This window comes from Pipistrellus hanaki (assembly GCF_964339955.1).
Source record: "Pipistrellus hanaki genome assembly, chromosome: 20".
Lineage (NCBI taxonomy): Eukaryota > Metazoa > Chordata > Mammalia > Chiroptera > Vespertilionidae > Pipistrellus > Pipistrellus hanaki.
The window spans coordinates 9,586,212-9,603,832 of NC_140522.1; the positions used below are offsets into that span (position 1 = coordinate 9,586,212).

At 45.0% G+C, this 17,621-nt stretch overlaps 1 protein-coding gene across 5 annotated transcripts in view; it reads right to left on the reverse strand.

Moving 5' to 3' along the window:
* The window catches only part of PLD5 (phospholipase D family member 5), a 122,469-nt gene that overhangs the window by 22,774 nt on the left and 82,074 nt on the right, over window positions 1-17,621 (reverse strand). For 3 of the 5 annotated variants that reach the window (XM_084868901.1, XM_084868902.1, XM_084868903.1), the window contains one exon: window positions 11,971-12,082. In XM_084868901.1, the coding sequence (XP_084725027.1) occupies window positions 11,971-12,082 (112 nt within the window). Of the gene's footprint in view, window positions 1-26; window positions 120-11,970; window positions 12,083-17,621 lie in introns of those variants that run through there. The other 2 variants (XM_084868904.1, XM_084868905.1) reach the window with 2 other exon arrangements.

The window sequence follows — 17,621 nt, forward strand, 5'->3', positions numbered from 1 at the left end:
ATAGAAACATCAATAATGAGAATTACTGATCAGTTGCCTCCTGCATGCCCTCTACTGGGGATTAAGCCTGCAACCCGGGCACATGACCTGACCAGGAATTGAACCCTGACCTCCTGGTTCATAGGTTGATGCTCAACCACTAAGCCCCGTAGCTGTTAAATGAAAATGAAATATATTTTAATAAATATTGCCTTTATAATTACTCAAAGTGTGTATATATTTTTGGTGCCACCCTGTATATATTTAATATTTGACTAAAAATATTCAGCTCTAGCCTGAACACTCATGCAATTTTTTTGCAAGTTGCAGTAATTGCACAATTAAATGTTCCAAATTTTGAAGATTTAAAATAAGCATCCTGTTAAAATATCGAAATGACACAAGAAGAAGTACGCTAGTACCTTGTGGTTAAAAGTAAAAAAATAAATAAATAAAGTTCCACATTCTCTGTGGATTATCATCATGAAAATCAAACAAATCCCACCTGCAATTTTATTTCCAGAAAGTCTCCTGTTGAAAGCATATTATCATTATCAGCTTTAATACATTTTATGACCGAACATTTATAGATTCAAGAGGATATATGTAAACTACAAGTAGGAAGCACCATATACATATAGACACCTGTGAATCTTCCATCTTTCTAAAGACTAGAACCTTAACAATTCCTTTTTTTTTAAATCCTCACCCTGAGGATATTTTTTCCATTGATTCCTGGAGAGAGTGGAGAGTGGAAGGGATGGGGAGGGGAAGAGAGAGAGAGAGAGAGAGAGAGAGAGAGAGAGAGAGAGAGAGAGAGAGAGAGAGAGAGGCTCATAGTAACATGAGAGACACATTGATTGGCTGCCTCCTATACTTATGCTTCTGGGGATCGAACCCACAATCTGGGCATAACTTGTCTTTTGGTAAGAGAATTTAGACAATTCACATTTAATGTAATTACTATTATGTTTGTTGCAATGCCTTGGCATGCCTGGTAATTTCTGATGGAGTTTGTATTAAAAAATCCCAATTTCTGCCTCTTCAGTCCAGTGCTACTCAAGAAGTCCCTGCTTCTGCTTTCTGTGTGACCTCTATTTCCTGGCATGCTACTGACAAATCCCTCAAAAGAAAAGTTGGTAGTGAACATGGGGCTCATCCTAATGAGTTTTCCTTCTCTCAGGTCTAGGCCTCACGAAGACCTGATGCCTTAATTGCTCTGGATCCATTCAAATAGCTCTCTTTTGTGTGACTGTGTTCTTTCTGCAGGAGGATTAGACTGAACCAAGTTATTCCATCAAAGTCCTTCTCAGGATGCCGAGGCCATTAATTCATTTGCTATCCCCTTACTGGGAGGCTGTTTTACCTCGTACACGTCCAGTACCTCAGGGCTAGAAAGTAAAGGAAGTGCTCTCTTTAGTCTCTGTTGGGGAATCAAGCCTGCAACCGGGGCATGAGCCCTTGATTGGAATAGAACCCGGGGATCTTCAGTCCGAAGAGTTTGGCTCAGTGGATAGAAGGCCGACGCTCTATCCACTGAGCAAAACCAGCCAGAGCTAACTTCATTTTTTAGCAAAGAAAAATTTCTCTTCTTTCTCCTACCTCACTGCCCCTCCTCTCAGTGTCTCTACTTCTATGAAGCCTCTCCCTGTTAGGGGTTGGTCCCGGGCTCCATTCTAGAGCCATGCGCGCTCCCATGAGGATCTTATTCAGCTCTGTGGCTAGAAATGCTATCTCCAATCTGACGATTCCCCAAAATCATGTCTGTCGGCTTGACCCTTCTTTGAGCTTTAGACTCAGAGGAGAGGCCAGACCTGAATTCATCTCTCCGCTGCGTCTTTAAGAAGCACACAACAGAATTTACTTTGCTCAAAACAAAGCTCCTTATTTCACCCGAATGCCAAGCCCATTAATCCTATTATCTCTCTGTCTCAGTAAATGATAGCAACTTCTAATCAGCTGCTCAGACTTAAACCCTGGAAATAATTTTGATTTCTTTCCTTTTTTTAACCCCATCCACACAGGCAATACATTATCAACGTCTGCCAGTTCTATTTCTTTCTTTCTTTCTTTTTTTTAAAAAAATATATTTTATTGATTTTACACAGAGAGGAATTGAGAGGGACAGAGAGTTAGAAATGTCGATGAGAGAGAAACATTGACCAGCTGCCTCTTGCACCCCCCCAACTGGAGATGTGCCCGCAGCCAAGGTACATGCCCTTGACCGGAATCGAACCCGGGACCCTTCAGTCCGCAGGCCGACGCTCTAGCCACTGAGCCAAACCGGTCCCGGCTCTTTCTTTTTTTTTTTTAATATAAATATACTTTATTGATTTTTTACAGAGAGGAAGGGAGATGGACAGAGAGTTAGAAACATTGATGAGAGAGAAACATCGACCAGCTGCCTCCTGCACACCCCCTACTGGGGTTGTGCCCACAACCAAGGTACATGCCCTTGACCGGAATCGAACCTGGGACCCTTGAATCGCAGGCCGATGCTCTATCCACTGATCCAAACCGGTTAGGTGGGTCAGTGTTCTATTTCTAAAATGTATTTTATTTGTGGTTTTTTGTTTTTGTTTTTTTTAATCCTTGCCCGAGGATATTTTTCCATTGATTTTAGAGAGAGTGAAAGAGAGAGGGAAAGACAGAGAGAAGTATAGATGTGAGAGAAACACATCAATTGGTTGTCTCTTGCATGTGCCCTGACCAGGGCCTAGGCTGGGGAGGAGCCTGCAACTGAGGTATGTGCTCTTGCCTGAAATCAAACCCGGGACCCGTCGGTCCACAGACCGATGTTCTATTCACTGAGCCAAACCGGCTTGGGCTAAAATATATTTTAAATGTTTATTTATTTTTCTACCTTAACATCGCTTGCCTGGTGGGTAATTCAACAGCCCACTACCTGGTTTCCCTGCCTCAATTCCCCTCCGATCCATTCTCCACACAACAACCAAACAAATATTTTAAAAATCCAAATCAGCTCAACTTATTTCCACCAGTGCCTCATCAATTGTAAGAACACAAATAATATTTGTTAAAAGAAAGAAAGAATGAATAGATGGATGATTGAGAGAGCAACTGGCACAGGGTTTGGAGCTAGAATTGAAATCCAAGTCTCTTATTTCATCAAGAAATACATCTTCATCGAGGACTCGGGCAGGGTGTCAGCCCTTACTCTTTAGCATATGCGGCTGAGAACAAACAACCACACTCTGACAGATTTCAGTTCAGATCTTATTAAATAGCTACATTTCATGCACAGTGACACCACAATCAAACTCCTTACAATTTTCTTCATTTAATTTTTTGGGTTTCATTTAATTTAGAAGGCAATGGAGCTAAGCTGAAGGGGATGGATGTTTTTGCAATTTTCTAAGTCCTCTGCGAAATGTGTAATTTACAAAGATCCAATAATATCGATCAAAATCGTAGGCACGGGGCCTTCCGCCAAGCATGAGCACGGCAGACAGCTTTTATTACCCGCGAACCATGGGGCCTCAGGCACATGCTTTCGTCTTCCTCCGTCTCAGCTGATCTGGAAAATGGAAAGAAGAACAGCATCTACCGCTTAGGGATGTCGGAAGGTTAAAAGAGAATGATGGCTAAGTGCACAGAACAACACCCGATGATGAGTTAAGACTATTATGAAGTGCAATTGCATTGCAAATGTACCTAAAATAGCGTTATTTTTTTGTGTGGCGAATGGTTGGATAAAGAGACTTTTAGTAAATCCTATATTACCCCTAATCAGTAGGTTTTCTGCCAAATTGGCAGCTGAATATACACTGAGTGGCCAGATGATTATGCGTTCAGAGATCATCATGATCTGGCCACTCAGTGTCTATCCTATATAATAAAAGGCTAATGTGCAAATTGTCCCCTCGGTCAGGAGTTTGACCAGCAGGTAGGCCGGCCAAATGCCCACGTCCCCTCCCCACTGGCCAGGCTGGCTGGACCCCACCCATGCATGAATTCATGCACCGGGCCTCTAATATATATCAATATATCAATATATCAATATATCAATATATCAATATATCAATATATATATATATGTGTGTATATATATATATATATATATATATATATATACACACAGACACACACACACACACACACACTGAGTGGCCAGATTATTATGTGTTGAGATCATCATAATCTGGCCACTCAGTGTATATCCTACCCTTGGTGGGTACAGACAGGTTTTTATTCCTGGGGCACCTGTGCCCCCGCCCCCCCACCCCCCCTCTTCAGCCTCTAAAAAAAAAAAAAAATGTTCACCTCCCAAGGAATCAACAGACACGCAATCACAAATGGCTCTCGGGCAATTTTATCTCAGTCACTACACAGACTCCCCAGACAGGAGGAATGAGGGAGGAGGCGTGCGAGGCTGCCAAGCAGACAGCTTGCTGAGCCACGCAGTGGGCTGGCAAGCACCGAACCGTATGCCGGGCGCCTGCTGGGACCTACGCGACTGCACAGATGGGGCTGCAGCCGGGAGTGGGCTCCCGCGGGAAAAGGGAGTGTAAGGAGAGAGTCTGTGGCCACGCCGGTCCCAGCCAATGGGACCTGGAGTGTGGACACCTTCCTTCTGAGATCTACCGTGTTTCCCCGAAAATAAGACATCCTCCGAAAATAAGACCTACCCACAGGTTTCCTTCTGAGTGAAATATAAGGCATCCCCCCCAAACTAAGCCCCCCCCTTAAGCTAAACATGAGAGATTTGGTCTACTGATTCTGAAAGAAATGGAGTCACAAGAAATTCACCAGGAAATTCAGGAATTGGATTGTGATGATGATGTTCCAGAAGATGATGACATGATTGCCATTGAATAAATGAATACATTCTTGATACTGTAGGATTCACAGTTTGTCTGGTCTGTGTTGACAACAACCGTACTACTGTACCGTATACAGGTAATAAATTTCCTTTATTTTCATTTAACAATAAATGTGTACCGTATTCTTCTTCGTGGAAAAATAAGACACATCCCCTGAAAATAAGACCTAGCGCATCTTTGGGAGCAAACATTAATCTAAGACACTGTCTTATTTTCGGGGAAACAGGGTAGAAAGGACTGGTGTCCCTGGTTTCTCCCAAAGTGCCGATAAAATGAGGCGGTTCTTCATCGCAGCCATGGGACAGAGGGAACCAGCTGGGAAGACCTCAGAGTTAATTAAGCCCGAGGGCAGAGACATGCATTCATTCAGGCAGAGATGCTCGCATCACAGGAGTCCACCCTGGGTTTAGGGCAGCCCGAATCCAGTCCCGCTGGGAAATTCAAGTCAGGAAATACCTAAGGAGCCCTGGCAGCTCTATTGGCAAGGGATTCAATTCCATTACACCAACCAAGTGCCATCCAGGTAGGGTGCGGTGGAAGGGACGGTAAAAGAGAGACATGGAGCTGAAACCGGTTTGGCTCAGTGGATAGAGCGTCGGCCTACGGACTGAAAGGTCCCAAGTTCGATTCTGGTCAAGGGCATGTACCTTGGCTGCGGGCACATCCCTAGTAGGGGGTGTGCAAGAGGCAGCTGGTCGATGTTTCTCTCTCATCGACGTTTCTAGCTTCCTATCCCTCTTCTTCCTCTCTGTAAAAATCAATAAAATATATTAAAAAAAAAAAAAAAAGAGAGAGAGACGTGAAGTTCTGGGCTCAGCGCTGGTCCAATCTGGACCTTCTGCAGACGGAGGCCTCTGCCGCTCACATGATCGGAGGTCAGGTGCGCCTGGGGCTTGCGTGTTCCTCTGCCGGAGGCTACAGAGCCATGTAGCACGTCCAAGTGTAACCGCAAGCTTTTGATAGATACCTAATTTAATTCTCAGAGCCCTCCAGGCTATTACTATTCCCATTTTACTGAAAGACACATTGAGGTTCGGAGAAAGTAACTTTCTCATGGGTGCCTCAGACAGCAAATACCAAGTTCAGAATTTTAGCACAAGACTACCTGAGACCAAAATCCAAGCTCCTAAATGCTATGCTAATTGATTTCAGAGAGGAAGAGAGAGGGAGAGAGAGAGATAGAAATATCAATGATGAGCTCTGACTGGTTTGGCTCAGTGGATAAGAGTGTCAGCCTGCGGACTGAGAGATCCCAGGTTTGATTCCAGTCAAGGGCATGTACCTGGGTTTCGGGCACATCCCCAGTGGGGGGTGTTCAGGGTGCAGCCGAACGATATTTCTCTCTCATTGATGTTTCTAACTCTCTATCTCTCTCCCTTCCTCTCTGTAAAAAAAATAAATAAATAAAATAAAATAAAATAAAATATATATTTTAAAAAAAGAAATATCAATGATGAGAGAGAATCATTGATTGGCTGTTTCCTTCACGCCCCCTACTAGGGATCGAGCCTACAACCCGGGGAGTGTGGCCTGGCCAGGAATCAAACCGGGACCTCCTGGTTCATAGGCTGACACTTAACCACTGAGGCACACAGGTGGGGCTGTGCCAATGATCATGAAAGTATAATGTGTCAACAGAAAGCCGTGCCTCGCCGCCAATACTCGGTGTTCTGTAAAGAAAGGTAGGGGACATGCCGGGACCGGTTTGGCTCAGTGGATAGAGCATCGGCCTGCGAACTGCAAGGTCCCGGGTTCGATTCCGGTCAAGGGCATGTACCTTGGTTGCGGGCACATCCCCAATGGGGGGTGTGCAAGAGGCAGCTGGTCGATGTTTCTCTCTCATCGACATTTCTAACTCTCTGTCCCTCTCAATTCCTCTCTGTGTAAAATCAATAAAATATATTTTAAAAAAAAGAAAGATAGGGGACAAAGCTCCCTGCAAGGAATTCGACTGCTAACAACAGAATGAAGGCACCAGCCTCACGCCCTCAAGCCAGAGCGGCTTCCACGCGGAGAAGGTGGGGGGTGGACGTGGAATGGGATGGGGAGCAAGGATAGGCGACAGCAGCAGCGCCTTGACCTTGGTCTGGGCCATTTCCGGATCAGACTCCATAGAAGGCCGCCTGACGGGCTCTGCTGACCGAGGGGCCCCACACTCCTGTTCCGGAGGACAGCCCTTCACCGGCACAAGAGAAACCCTTATGCAATGTGCAGGCTTCTCCACAATGGCAGCCTCTCCAGGGGTGGAATGAAAGCCAGAAGAAGATAAGAGCTTACTCAGGTGATGCTGAGACCGGTTTGGCTCAATGGATAGAGCGTCGGCTTGGGGACTGAAGGGTCCCGGGTTCGATTCCGGTCAAGGACATGTACCTTGGTTGCAGGCAAATCCTCAGTAGGAGGTGTGCAAGAGGCAGCTGATCGATGACTCTCTCTCTCATCGATGTTTCTAACTCTCTATCTCTCTCCTTTCCTCTGTACAAAATCAATAAAATATATTAAAAAAAAAGAGCTTACTCAGGTGAAATTCCTAAAAATACTTGGTAGTATTGCCTTAAATGGACACAGAAAACCACACCTACTGGCATGTAGAACTTGACTTTGGAATCATTATAAGCCAATAAAACAAACCTAAAAAGGCCTCAACAAGTGCGCGCGCGCGCGCACACACACACACACACACACACACACACACACACACAAATCTCAAATTGCATTACATTTATTTGGAGCAAGCAGATCAAATGTCTAAGTTGGAAATCGCAGCAGCTTGTATTAATTTTCAAATTTGCACCTGCCCCCTGCTCTCAGGTTTAGGAATAGACATTCCTTTTAGGGTTTGGTTTAGAATCGGCCTCCCTCAGCGTGGTATTTGGAATGGCCAGGTTTATTTTATTTTATTATTTTTAAAAAATATATTTTAGCCGAAACCGGTTTGGCTCAGTGGTAGAGCGTCGGTCTGCGGACTGGAAGGTCCCAGGTTCGATTCTGGTCAAGGGCATGTACATTGGTTGCGGGCACATCCCCAGTGGGGTTGTGCAAGAGGCAGCTGGTCGATGTTTCTCTCATCGACGTTTCTAGCTCTCTATCTCCCCTCCTCTCTGTAAAAAATCAATAAAATATATTTAAAAATATATATATTTTATTGATTTTTTTACAGAGAGGAAGAGAGAGGGATAGAGAGTTAGAAACATCAATGAAAGAGAATCATCGATCAGCTGTCTCCTGCACACACCCCCCACTGGGGATGTGCCCACAACCAAGGTCCATGCCCTTGACCGGAATCGAACCCGGGACCCGTCAGTCTGCATGCCGACGCTCTACCCACTGAGCCAAACGGGTTTTGGCATGGCCGGGTTTATTTTAATTGAACTTAATCAGAGTTCAGGGTTCCTAAGTTGAATTTTCTTCTCTACTGCTGAATGTCAAAGCAACTCTCGTTTCCATCTGCCCTTGGTCCTGAAGCACCCAGTGTTCCCCCCGTCACAGCTCTGACACTGATGAGCCGTCTGATGGCTGCGCACAGGTGGCAGCGTGACAGGTGCCACTTGATGGTCTGCGTGGTGACTCTGTTATGACAGGTCTCCTGCCGCCTCTCAGTACTCAGTCAACAAATCACGCAGGGCCCTCCCTGTCAGAATCTTTTCAGATTTTCTGGTAAGTTTCAAAACCAAGCGGAACGGAAAAAAGACAATAGGAGAGCATCTGTTTCTTACAGTCGCAGAGCACCATCACAGGCGGAAAACACAGGCATCAAACGATTCAGACACAAAGAGGGAGCCGGGAAAACGGGACTCTAAGGAAGACGTTTTAAGAATTCCTCCGTCAGTCTGGCCAGGATGGCTCAGTGGTTGAGCGTTGACCCATGAACCAGGAGGCCACGGTTCCACTCCCGGTCAGGACACATGCCCGGATGATTGCAGGGCTACATCCCCAGTGTGGGGCGTGCAGGAGGCAGGCCATCAGTGATTCTCTCTCATCAGCTGTTTAAGTGTATAAATACATTTTTGGGAGATACTGTATACACATATGTATCTTAATAAAAGCCAGATAGGTCTGTGGTCAGTACCTAGGATATAGCTCTGAGAAATTATGATCTGGTTTACGGCTTCTCCTTTATAAAGGAACATAATTTGTTTTCTTATTTTTTTATAAGAATGTAGATTATACAGTAAGAGAGCCTAAGGTGTAGTAATCCTACCTAATAAAGAGGGAATATGCTAAGTGACCCTCACACCATCACAAAGACGATGGTGCCCAGAGCCAATAAGGAGGGAATATGTGAATTGACTTCCACTCCCTCAAATATGGCGGCACCCACAGCCACAAGATGGTGGCACCCAGTCCCGTCAGCCCCTCCAGGGTGGCAGGTGCATGGCAAGCCTGCCTCCAGAGTCCCCCAGTACCCTCAGCTCCCAGCCACCCAGGGCTGACCCGAGGCACAGACAAACCTAGGATGGTGGCTGCCCAGCAGCCCAGGGCTGGCTGAGGCTCAGGTAACCAGGGCAAGCTGAAGCTTGCACTGCTGGCAGTGGCAGCAGCAGAGTTGTGATGGAGCGTCACCTTCCCCTTATTGGCCAGTCACCTCCCGCCCCTGAGGGCTCCCGGACTGTGAGGGGGGTAGGCCGGGCTGAGGGGACCGCCCCCCTCCAGTGCATGAATTTTCATGCACTGGGCCTCTGATATATATATATATATATATATATATATATATATATATATATATACTGAAATTCAAACACTGCTTTTGTGTGTGTGAGAAGCAATGACTGAATGAAGTTTTAATTCATAGTTCACAACAGAAACGCAAACCGTGCCTTCACCATAAATTCAGTAAGAGCCATTTCCTATCTAGAGTAGCCATATACTCAGCAGCACTGAAGAAAGGCTGTTACATTCTCTAGTATTCTCTAGTTTTTATTTTTAAAAATATATTTTTGTTGACTTCAGAGAGGAAGGGAGAGGGAGAGAGAGATCGACATCAATGATGAGAGCGAATCACTGATTGGCTGCCTTCTGCACGCCCCCTACTAGGGACGGAGCCCACAATCCTGACATGTGCTCTGACCGGGAATCGAATCATGACCTCCTGGTTCATAGGTGAACGCTCAACCACTGAGCCACACTGGCCGGGCGTATTCCCTAGCTTTCACTTTGGTGGAGTTGACAAGACTGAGGACGAGTTACGGCAAATAGCAGATTGGCAGGTGTGCAGCCAAGCAACTCTTCTGCTCCTCCCTCTCTTCCTAACTCATCTGAATTAAAAAAAAAAAAAAAAAATATATATATATATATATATATATATATATATATATATATATATATATATTATTGATTTTTTACAGAGAGGAAGAGAGAGGGATAGAGAGTTAGAAACATCGATGAGAGAGAGTCATCGATCAGTTGCCTCTTGCACACCCCCTACTGGGGATGTGCTTGGAACCAAGGTACATGCCCTTGACCGGAATGGAACCTGGGACCTTTCAGTCTGCAGGCCGACGCTCTATCCACTGAGCCACACCGGTTTTGGTCTTATCTGCATTCTGTCCTCATGGTGAATCAAACCCAGAGGACCCCGCCAAAAAGCTCCAGGAGAAAACGTACCTGCAGATGCCGGTACCCAGAGGGAGCCAAAGGGAACCCCTTTCCAGAAATGTGTCGGATAACAGAGTTTCCAGAGTTTCCATAGAAACAACGTCATGTTTCTTAAACAGGAAAAGCAATGATGCGTTTCTGATCCATGTGGATTGTCAATCCGCGAACGTGGGTGTTTTCTACTTTTCCAAAGATATTATCAGAGCGAAGCTTTTTTGGCTCAGCCATATCTCATCACCTTTCATTATTTTCCCATGCATAGAAAAATAGTATGGCGATAGTGCCAATAGCAATATAAATATAATATGAGTAATATATAATGTAATATGTAGGGGAGATGGCACAGAACATGCCCAGCATGTCTGAATAGCACCAGGATGAGCTACCAGGCCAGGCCGGTGTGGCTCAGTGGTTAAGCATCGACCTACGAACCAGGAAGTCACAGTTCAATTCCTGATCAGGGCACATGCTTGGGTTGCTGGCTTAATTCCCAGGGTAGGGCATGCAGGAGGCAGCTAATCAATGATTCTCTCTCATCATTAATGTTTCTGTCTCTGTCTTCCCTGAAATCAATAAAAAAAAAATATTTTAAAAAAAGGTTCATTATAAAAATAAAAATAAAGAAGTGTGAATCAGGCCCTAGCTGGTTTTTCTCAATGGTCAGAGTTACGGTTGCGGGTTCGATTCTTATTAAGGGCATGTGCCTGGGTTGCAGGCTCCGTCCCCTGCCCTGGTCAGGATGCATGTGAGAGGCAACCAATCATGTGTCTCTTTCATATCGATGTTTCTCTCGCTCTCTGTCTCTCTCCCCTCCCTTCCGCTCTCTCTAAAAATCAGTGGGGAAAGAAATATCCTCGAGGGAGGATTAACAGAAATAAAAAGTTGTGAATCAGGAAGTTTCCCAGACTCAAACATCTGATTACGCCCTTTTAAATTCTGAGAAGCAGGGGGACAATTGTCAGATGTGGAGCAAGAGAGAGACAGAATTCCAGTGTCTGTTCTGGTCAGAAGTGGCTCCTTTTTCCTAATCACATCATGGAAGTAATCAGAGAGGGAACGATTCTTCTTTCTAGCTAATTATTACTTGCCCTAACTGGTCTGGCTCAGTGGATAGAGCGTCGGTCTGTGGACTGAAGGGTCCCAGGTTCAATTCCGGTCAAGGGCATGTACCTTGGTTGCGGGGACATCCCCTACCCGAGTAGGGGATGTGCAAGAGGCAGCTGATCGATGTTTCTCTCTCATCGATGTTTCTAACTCTCTATCCCTCTCCCTTCCCCTCTGTAAAAAAAACAATAAAGTATTTTAAAAATTATTACTAAATGGCCTCTAGGTTATTTTACATAAATTAATATGCAACAATGCTATTAAAAGTCCCATCAGTATTGAGTAATTAGTTCTTTCAACTATAGGCTTTGCTCAGACCATTCTTCAAAGGAGAAACAGGAAGTCCACGAAGTGAAATGCATTCATTATAAAGAAATTATATATTAAACGAGAACAAAGGTATCGTAGCAGAACACCCGGTGGTAGAGTAGCGTATCAACCTTGGCCTTACCCTTTAACTTCAAGGCTTCTAATACCTTTGAATGAGCCATCACATCACTCACTAGCTTGATTTCGATATTTTGCGAAGCCAGTTGGAGCAACTTTTCGAAAAGGCGTTGGCCCTGGGAAAAATAACCAGAGACAAAGAAAAGTCAGGAAACCAAGAGGACGCTACTTTAAATAGGCACACACAACGCATTCAAAATTAAAACCATTCCTTCATATTTTGAAAGAAAACCACTTCAGCAATTGGTATTCTTGACAATTCTACCAGCGGAGTATTATGTAGAGCAGTAACAGGAACACATCCAGTCTTTTTTAAAAAAATTTATTTTCTGAGTATTGCATCATGCAATCCAACAATTGCTGCAAGAAATAATTTCAATGCTACAGTGCAAATTTAGAACCTTATTATTATTTTTTTAAAATCTTCATCTGAAGATATTTTTCCATTAATTTTTGGAGAGAATAAAAGAGAGAGGGAAAGATAGAAACATCAATATGAGAGAAGCACATTGATCGGTTGCCTCCTGCACAAGCCTGCAATCAAGGTACATGCCCTCGACTGGAATCAAACCCGGAACCCTTCGGTCCGCAGGCTGATGCTCTATCTACTGAGCCAAACAGGCTAGGGCTGCCCTTGTTTTACTTTGGATGAGCTTCTGACATTACCGACACATGGACGGGCAGCAGAGAATATTAAACAGCTGTGTTTGGGTCCAACAAGACCTGGATTCCAGCTGGTTTTCCAATTTACAAACTGTCTCTTTAATCTCACTGAGCTCCAGCTTCTTCTCTCAGCAAAATGTGGATATTCATATTTACGTTAAAAGGCTTTGGTGAGAATTAAGGGAGTTAGTGGTAGGTAAGCACCTTCAAGTGTTAACTCCGAGGGGGGCAATCAGGCAGGCCTACTCCTCAGGGACCTGCCTGAATTCCCCGTCTTGTTTAAAACAAGTTTTATTGACTTCAATCAATGCTCTGCCTCACAATCTGTAATTACTGACACAGCCTAAGAATAACTAAAGTGAAAACAAAGTAAAACAAGGTTTTTAAGGAACAGTTTCACAAACATGAACATATGATTTTTTTTTTTAATGATTTGTTGTTCCACTTATTTATGCATTTTGTTTGATTCTTGCATGTGCCCTGACCGGGGATCGAACCCTCAACCTTGGCATATTGGGACGACACTCTAGCCAAATGAGCTACCCAGCCGGGTTTCTTTCCTTCATCTTTTTAAAATTTAAAATTTATTTTTATTTTTTATTTTATTGATTTTTCACAGAGAGGAAGGGAGAGGGGCAGAGAATTAGAAACATCATTGAGAGAGAAACATCGATCAGCTGCCTCCTGCACAGCCCCCACTGGGGATGTGCCCGCAACCAAGGTACATGCCCTTGACCGGAATCAAACCTGGGACCTTTCAGTCCGCAGACTGATGCTCCGTCCACTGAGCCAAACCAGTTTTGGCCCGTAGGTTATTCTTATATGCATGCATTCAAGTCCTTCGGTTGATCTCTTATCTCCCCCATCTCTCCCTAACCTTCCTGCTGTAATTTGACAGTCTGTTTGATGCGTTACTGCCTCTGTATCTATTTTTTTGTTCACCCGATTATAATGTTCTTTACTATCCACAAATGAGTGAGATCATGTGGCATTTTTCTTTCATTGACTGGCTTATTTCACTTAACAGAGATTTCTGCCATCAATCTTAGAAACGAGAGAAGCCCGGGATGGAACCCCTAAAGCTTTGGAGCTCGCAGGGAAACATGAGGGAGTTAGGGAGTCAGGGTGATGGATAAATCACAGAGAGAACAGGTGACTGACAGGTGCAGTGGAAGAGAAAAAGAGGCAACAAGACTAAGTTTGCAAACGACAGAAGAAGAATGGTCCCACTTGAGGAAAGATCTACACGTTGAAAAAATAATCAAAGACGGAGGCTCAAGGCATGTGGAGAGACACATCCACGCATATCCTGTAAAACGACCACAGAAACGAGAAAAAGGAATTCTTACCAACTTCTAGCTGAAAACAAAACACTTACCCATCACAATGCAGAGTACTAACCACTATACGATCACGGCGTGCTACTGGAGCCTTAACACTTACCCATCAAAGAAACTGGATCGGAGAGGCATGGAGCCAACCAGCTGTGACACGAAGGTAACTTGGATTATGGGAGAAGACAAGGATTTCGCTTACGAGGGTGAATGAAAGAAATAAGTGCGGGTATTTACAGATTTAGAGACTATTCACCTACACAACCCCTATGAGGAATATATTCACGGATGGACTCTAACCAAATACTAAGTAATACCAATCACCATCAAGGAGGGGGAAGGGGAGAAAATGAAAGTGAAGAGCAATAGGCTTCAGAGTTGTGTTGGATATACCTGCTAAACAAGATTCTGGAACAGAAGAGGCACACTACAGGGGAAGATCTACTGCTTAAAATGTCAAACTATTGCTGAAACCAGTTTGGCTCAGTGGATAGAGCGTCGGCCTGTGGACTGAAAGGTCCCAGGTTCGATTCCGGTCAAGGGCATGTGCCTTGGTTGTGGGCATATCCCCAGTAGGGGGTGTGCAGAGGCAGCTGATGGATGTTTCTCTCTCATTGATGTTTCTAGCTTTTTATCCCTCTCTCTAAAAACTCAATAAGATATATTAAAAAAAAGTCAAACTATTAAAATGCTAGAGGTCGGGTGCATGAAAATTCATGCACTGGAGGGGGGGTCCCTTAGCCTGTGCCTTGGGCTGGTCCTGGGTGGCTGGTGGGCTGAGGGGTAAAGAGACTCCGGAGAAAGGTGTGTGGAGTGGCTGGACCCGCCTGGGGTCGGGCCTGGTCATGCCGTGCACCTGCTGCCCTGAAGGGGCTGAGGGGACTAGGTGCCACTATCTTGTGGCTGTGGACACCACCATCTTTGATGGCATGACAATCAATTAGCATATTCCCTCTTCATTAGATAGGATTTTTTTTGTTGATGGTCAGATGGATAATTTTGTTTCTCTTCCATTTCTCTGTAGTTTCCAAACTTTCTAGACTAAGAAGCCAATCTTAGCTAATAATAGACAAACATGTAAATTGACTGTACCTCCGCTATGCCCACAGCCAATCAGAAAGAGTATGCAAATTAGGCCAAAGATGGCAGCCACCCAGCTGCTCCAGGTGCAGAGTGGCCAGGCTGGGCAGGACACCTGCTATGAGAGGGAGGGTGGGGGGGCAAAGGGATCTACAGGAGCAGAGTGCTGCAGAGAAGACAAGATCGCAGACGCTGGAGTCTGCAGTGGAGACAAGAAAGCAGACTCCAGCGTCTGCAATGAAGACAAGACTGCAGATTCCGGAGTCTGTAGTGAAGATGAATATGGCAGACTCTGGCCAGAGTCTGCAGCGAAGACGAAGAAGGCAGACTGGCCAGAGCGAAGGCCTGGGCCCCGGGTGTTGGAGGAAAACTGGTGCTGGAAGCCAAGGGAAGGACGGCCTATTGCACAAATCTCTTCATGCAACGGGACTCTAGTACTGTTATACTGAGAGAACAAATCCAACCTATTCTTTTTATTTTTGTTAACCCTCACCTAGGATATTTTCCCAATGATTTTTAGAGAAAGTGGAAGGAAGGGGGGGGGGAGAGAGAGAGAGAGAGAGAGAGAGAGAGAGAGAGAGAGAGGGAGAGAGAGAGAGAGAGAGAAACATCACTGTGAGAGAGACACATGGATTGGCTGCCTCCAGGGCCAGGGATCGAGGCTGCAGCTGAGGTACATGCCCTCGACCAGAATCGAACCCGGGGTCCTCCAGCCCACAGGCCAACACTCTACCCACTGAGCCAAACCGGCGAGGGCTCAAACTATTCTTTTTTTTTTTTTAAAAAAAGAAAGTTTCAAAATCATAACTAGACCATAGGGAAATGGAAAATGCAGAGACGAAGATCCAGAGGGAAACCAATCAAGCAGACAGTAAACAACTTTAAACAAAACTCATTATTTAATCCAAATAACTGGGAAGACGGTCTGGCTTCATGATTTATTCATGTCCGTGTGATTGGGTAAAAAAAAAAAGTTAAAGAGGTTAAACTCCTGCTAATCATAGCGCTTATGAGCTTAGAGCAGAATGATGATTTCCCCTGAAAATATACTGGGAAGCGGGCAAGAGCATAATTAGGATTGCTCAACAGATGGGGAGATGGAAGTGAGGGACGGCAGCAGCAATGGAGCCAGAAAGAACAGCCCTGAGGGAGGACCGGAGTTCACAGGAGTGGAGAGGCCAAGCCAGAAGCCCCGCCCCCAGCCTGCAGGCCCCGCCCCCTGATGCCTTCCCACCAATCGCTTTCCGTGCTTCCCCCACTACTCTGTGCAGAAAGGGGTGGGAACCATGTTCATTGGGTGTTGTGTCCCCAGCAATAGCTCAGCACCTTCATACATACTTGTTCAATAAAGGCACATTCAAAAGGATGTCACAGCCCTGGCTGGTTTGGTTCAGTGGACAGAGCATCGGCCTGGGGACTAAAGGACCCCGGGCTCGATTCCGGTCAAGGGCATGTACCTTGGTTGCAGGCACATCCCCAGTAGGAGGGTGTGCAGGAGGCAGCTGATGGATGCTTCTCTCTCATCGATGTTTCTGGCTCTCTATCCCTCTCCCTTTCTCTCTGTAAAAAATCAATAAAATATACTAAAAACAAACAAATAAACAAACAAACAAACAAAAAACCCAAAAGGATGTCACAGGATTCAGAGGGAGAATACTAATGGATAAGCATTTGCTGAGTGTTGAGTTTGGAGAGAGATGCTGTTTCTTAACTTAATTTATTTTTAAACTTTATTTTTATTGATTTCAGAGAGGTAGGGAGAGGGAGGGAGATAGAAACATCAATGATGAGGGAGAATCACTGATTGGCTGCCTCCTGCACAGTCCCCCACTGGGGATCGAGCCCACAACCGGGGCCTGTGCCCCGACTGGAATCGGAACCCTTTAGTCTGCAGGCCCATGCTCTATCCACTGAGCCAAACCGGCTGGGGCTAAATATGTTTTTTGTTTTTTTGTTTTTTTTTTTTGAAAAAAGGGCGACACTTTTTCTATTAGGTTATGTAATTTTCACGCTGACACTGCACCCGTTTTCCTGAAATAATATTTAGCCTGGAGAGGAGAAGGCTGAAGAAGGGAAATCTGTTTCAAATCCACAAACAACCCCTTTCTCTTCCTGGCCCTGAGCCAGATGATCAGATGCAGGAATTAATAGGACGCCGGGATCAGCGTGCAGGCATATGTGTACTATTCAAGGTCAAATCGCCACCCTTTCACATCATCACCGAGAGGAGAGCAGGAAAAAAAAAAAGGGATTCAGCTGAAACAGGCACAATCAGGTTGACAAACTGGGTGGGGGAGGGGACCAACCTGGCTCTTGTCTCTAAATCTATAAAAATCAAACGATGCTTGTTAGCCTGGAGTGGTTTAAGGCAGTGATTCTCATTCCTGCCTGCCCACTGGATGCCCTAAGTCCTCCTTTATTTATTTATTTATTTATTTATTTATTTATTTATTTTTTAATTTCTCTCTCTCTCTCTCTCTCTCTCTCTCTCTCTCTCTCTCTCTCTCTCTTTTGATTATGGTATCACATAATTGTCCTCATCCCCCCATTCCCATCCCAAACCCCTCCCCACATATGC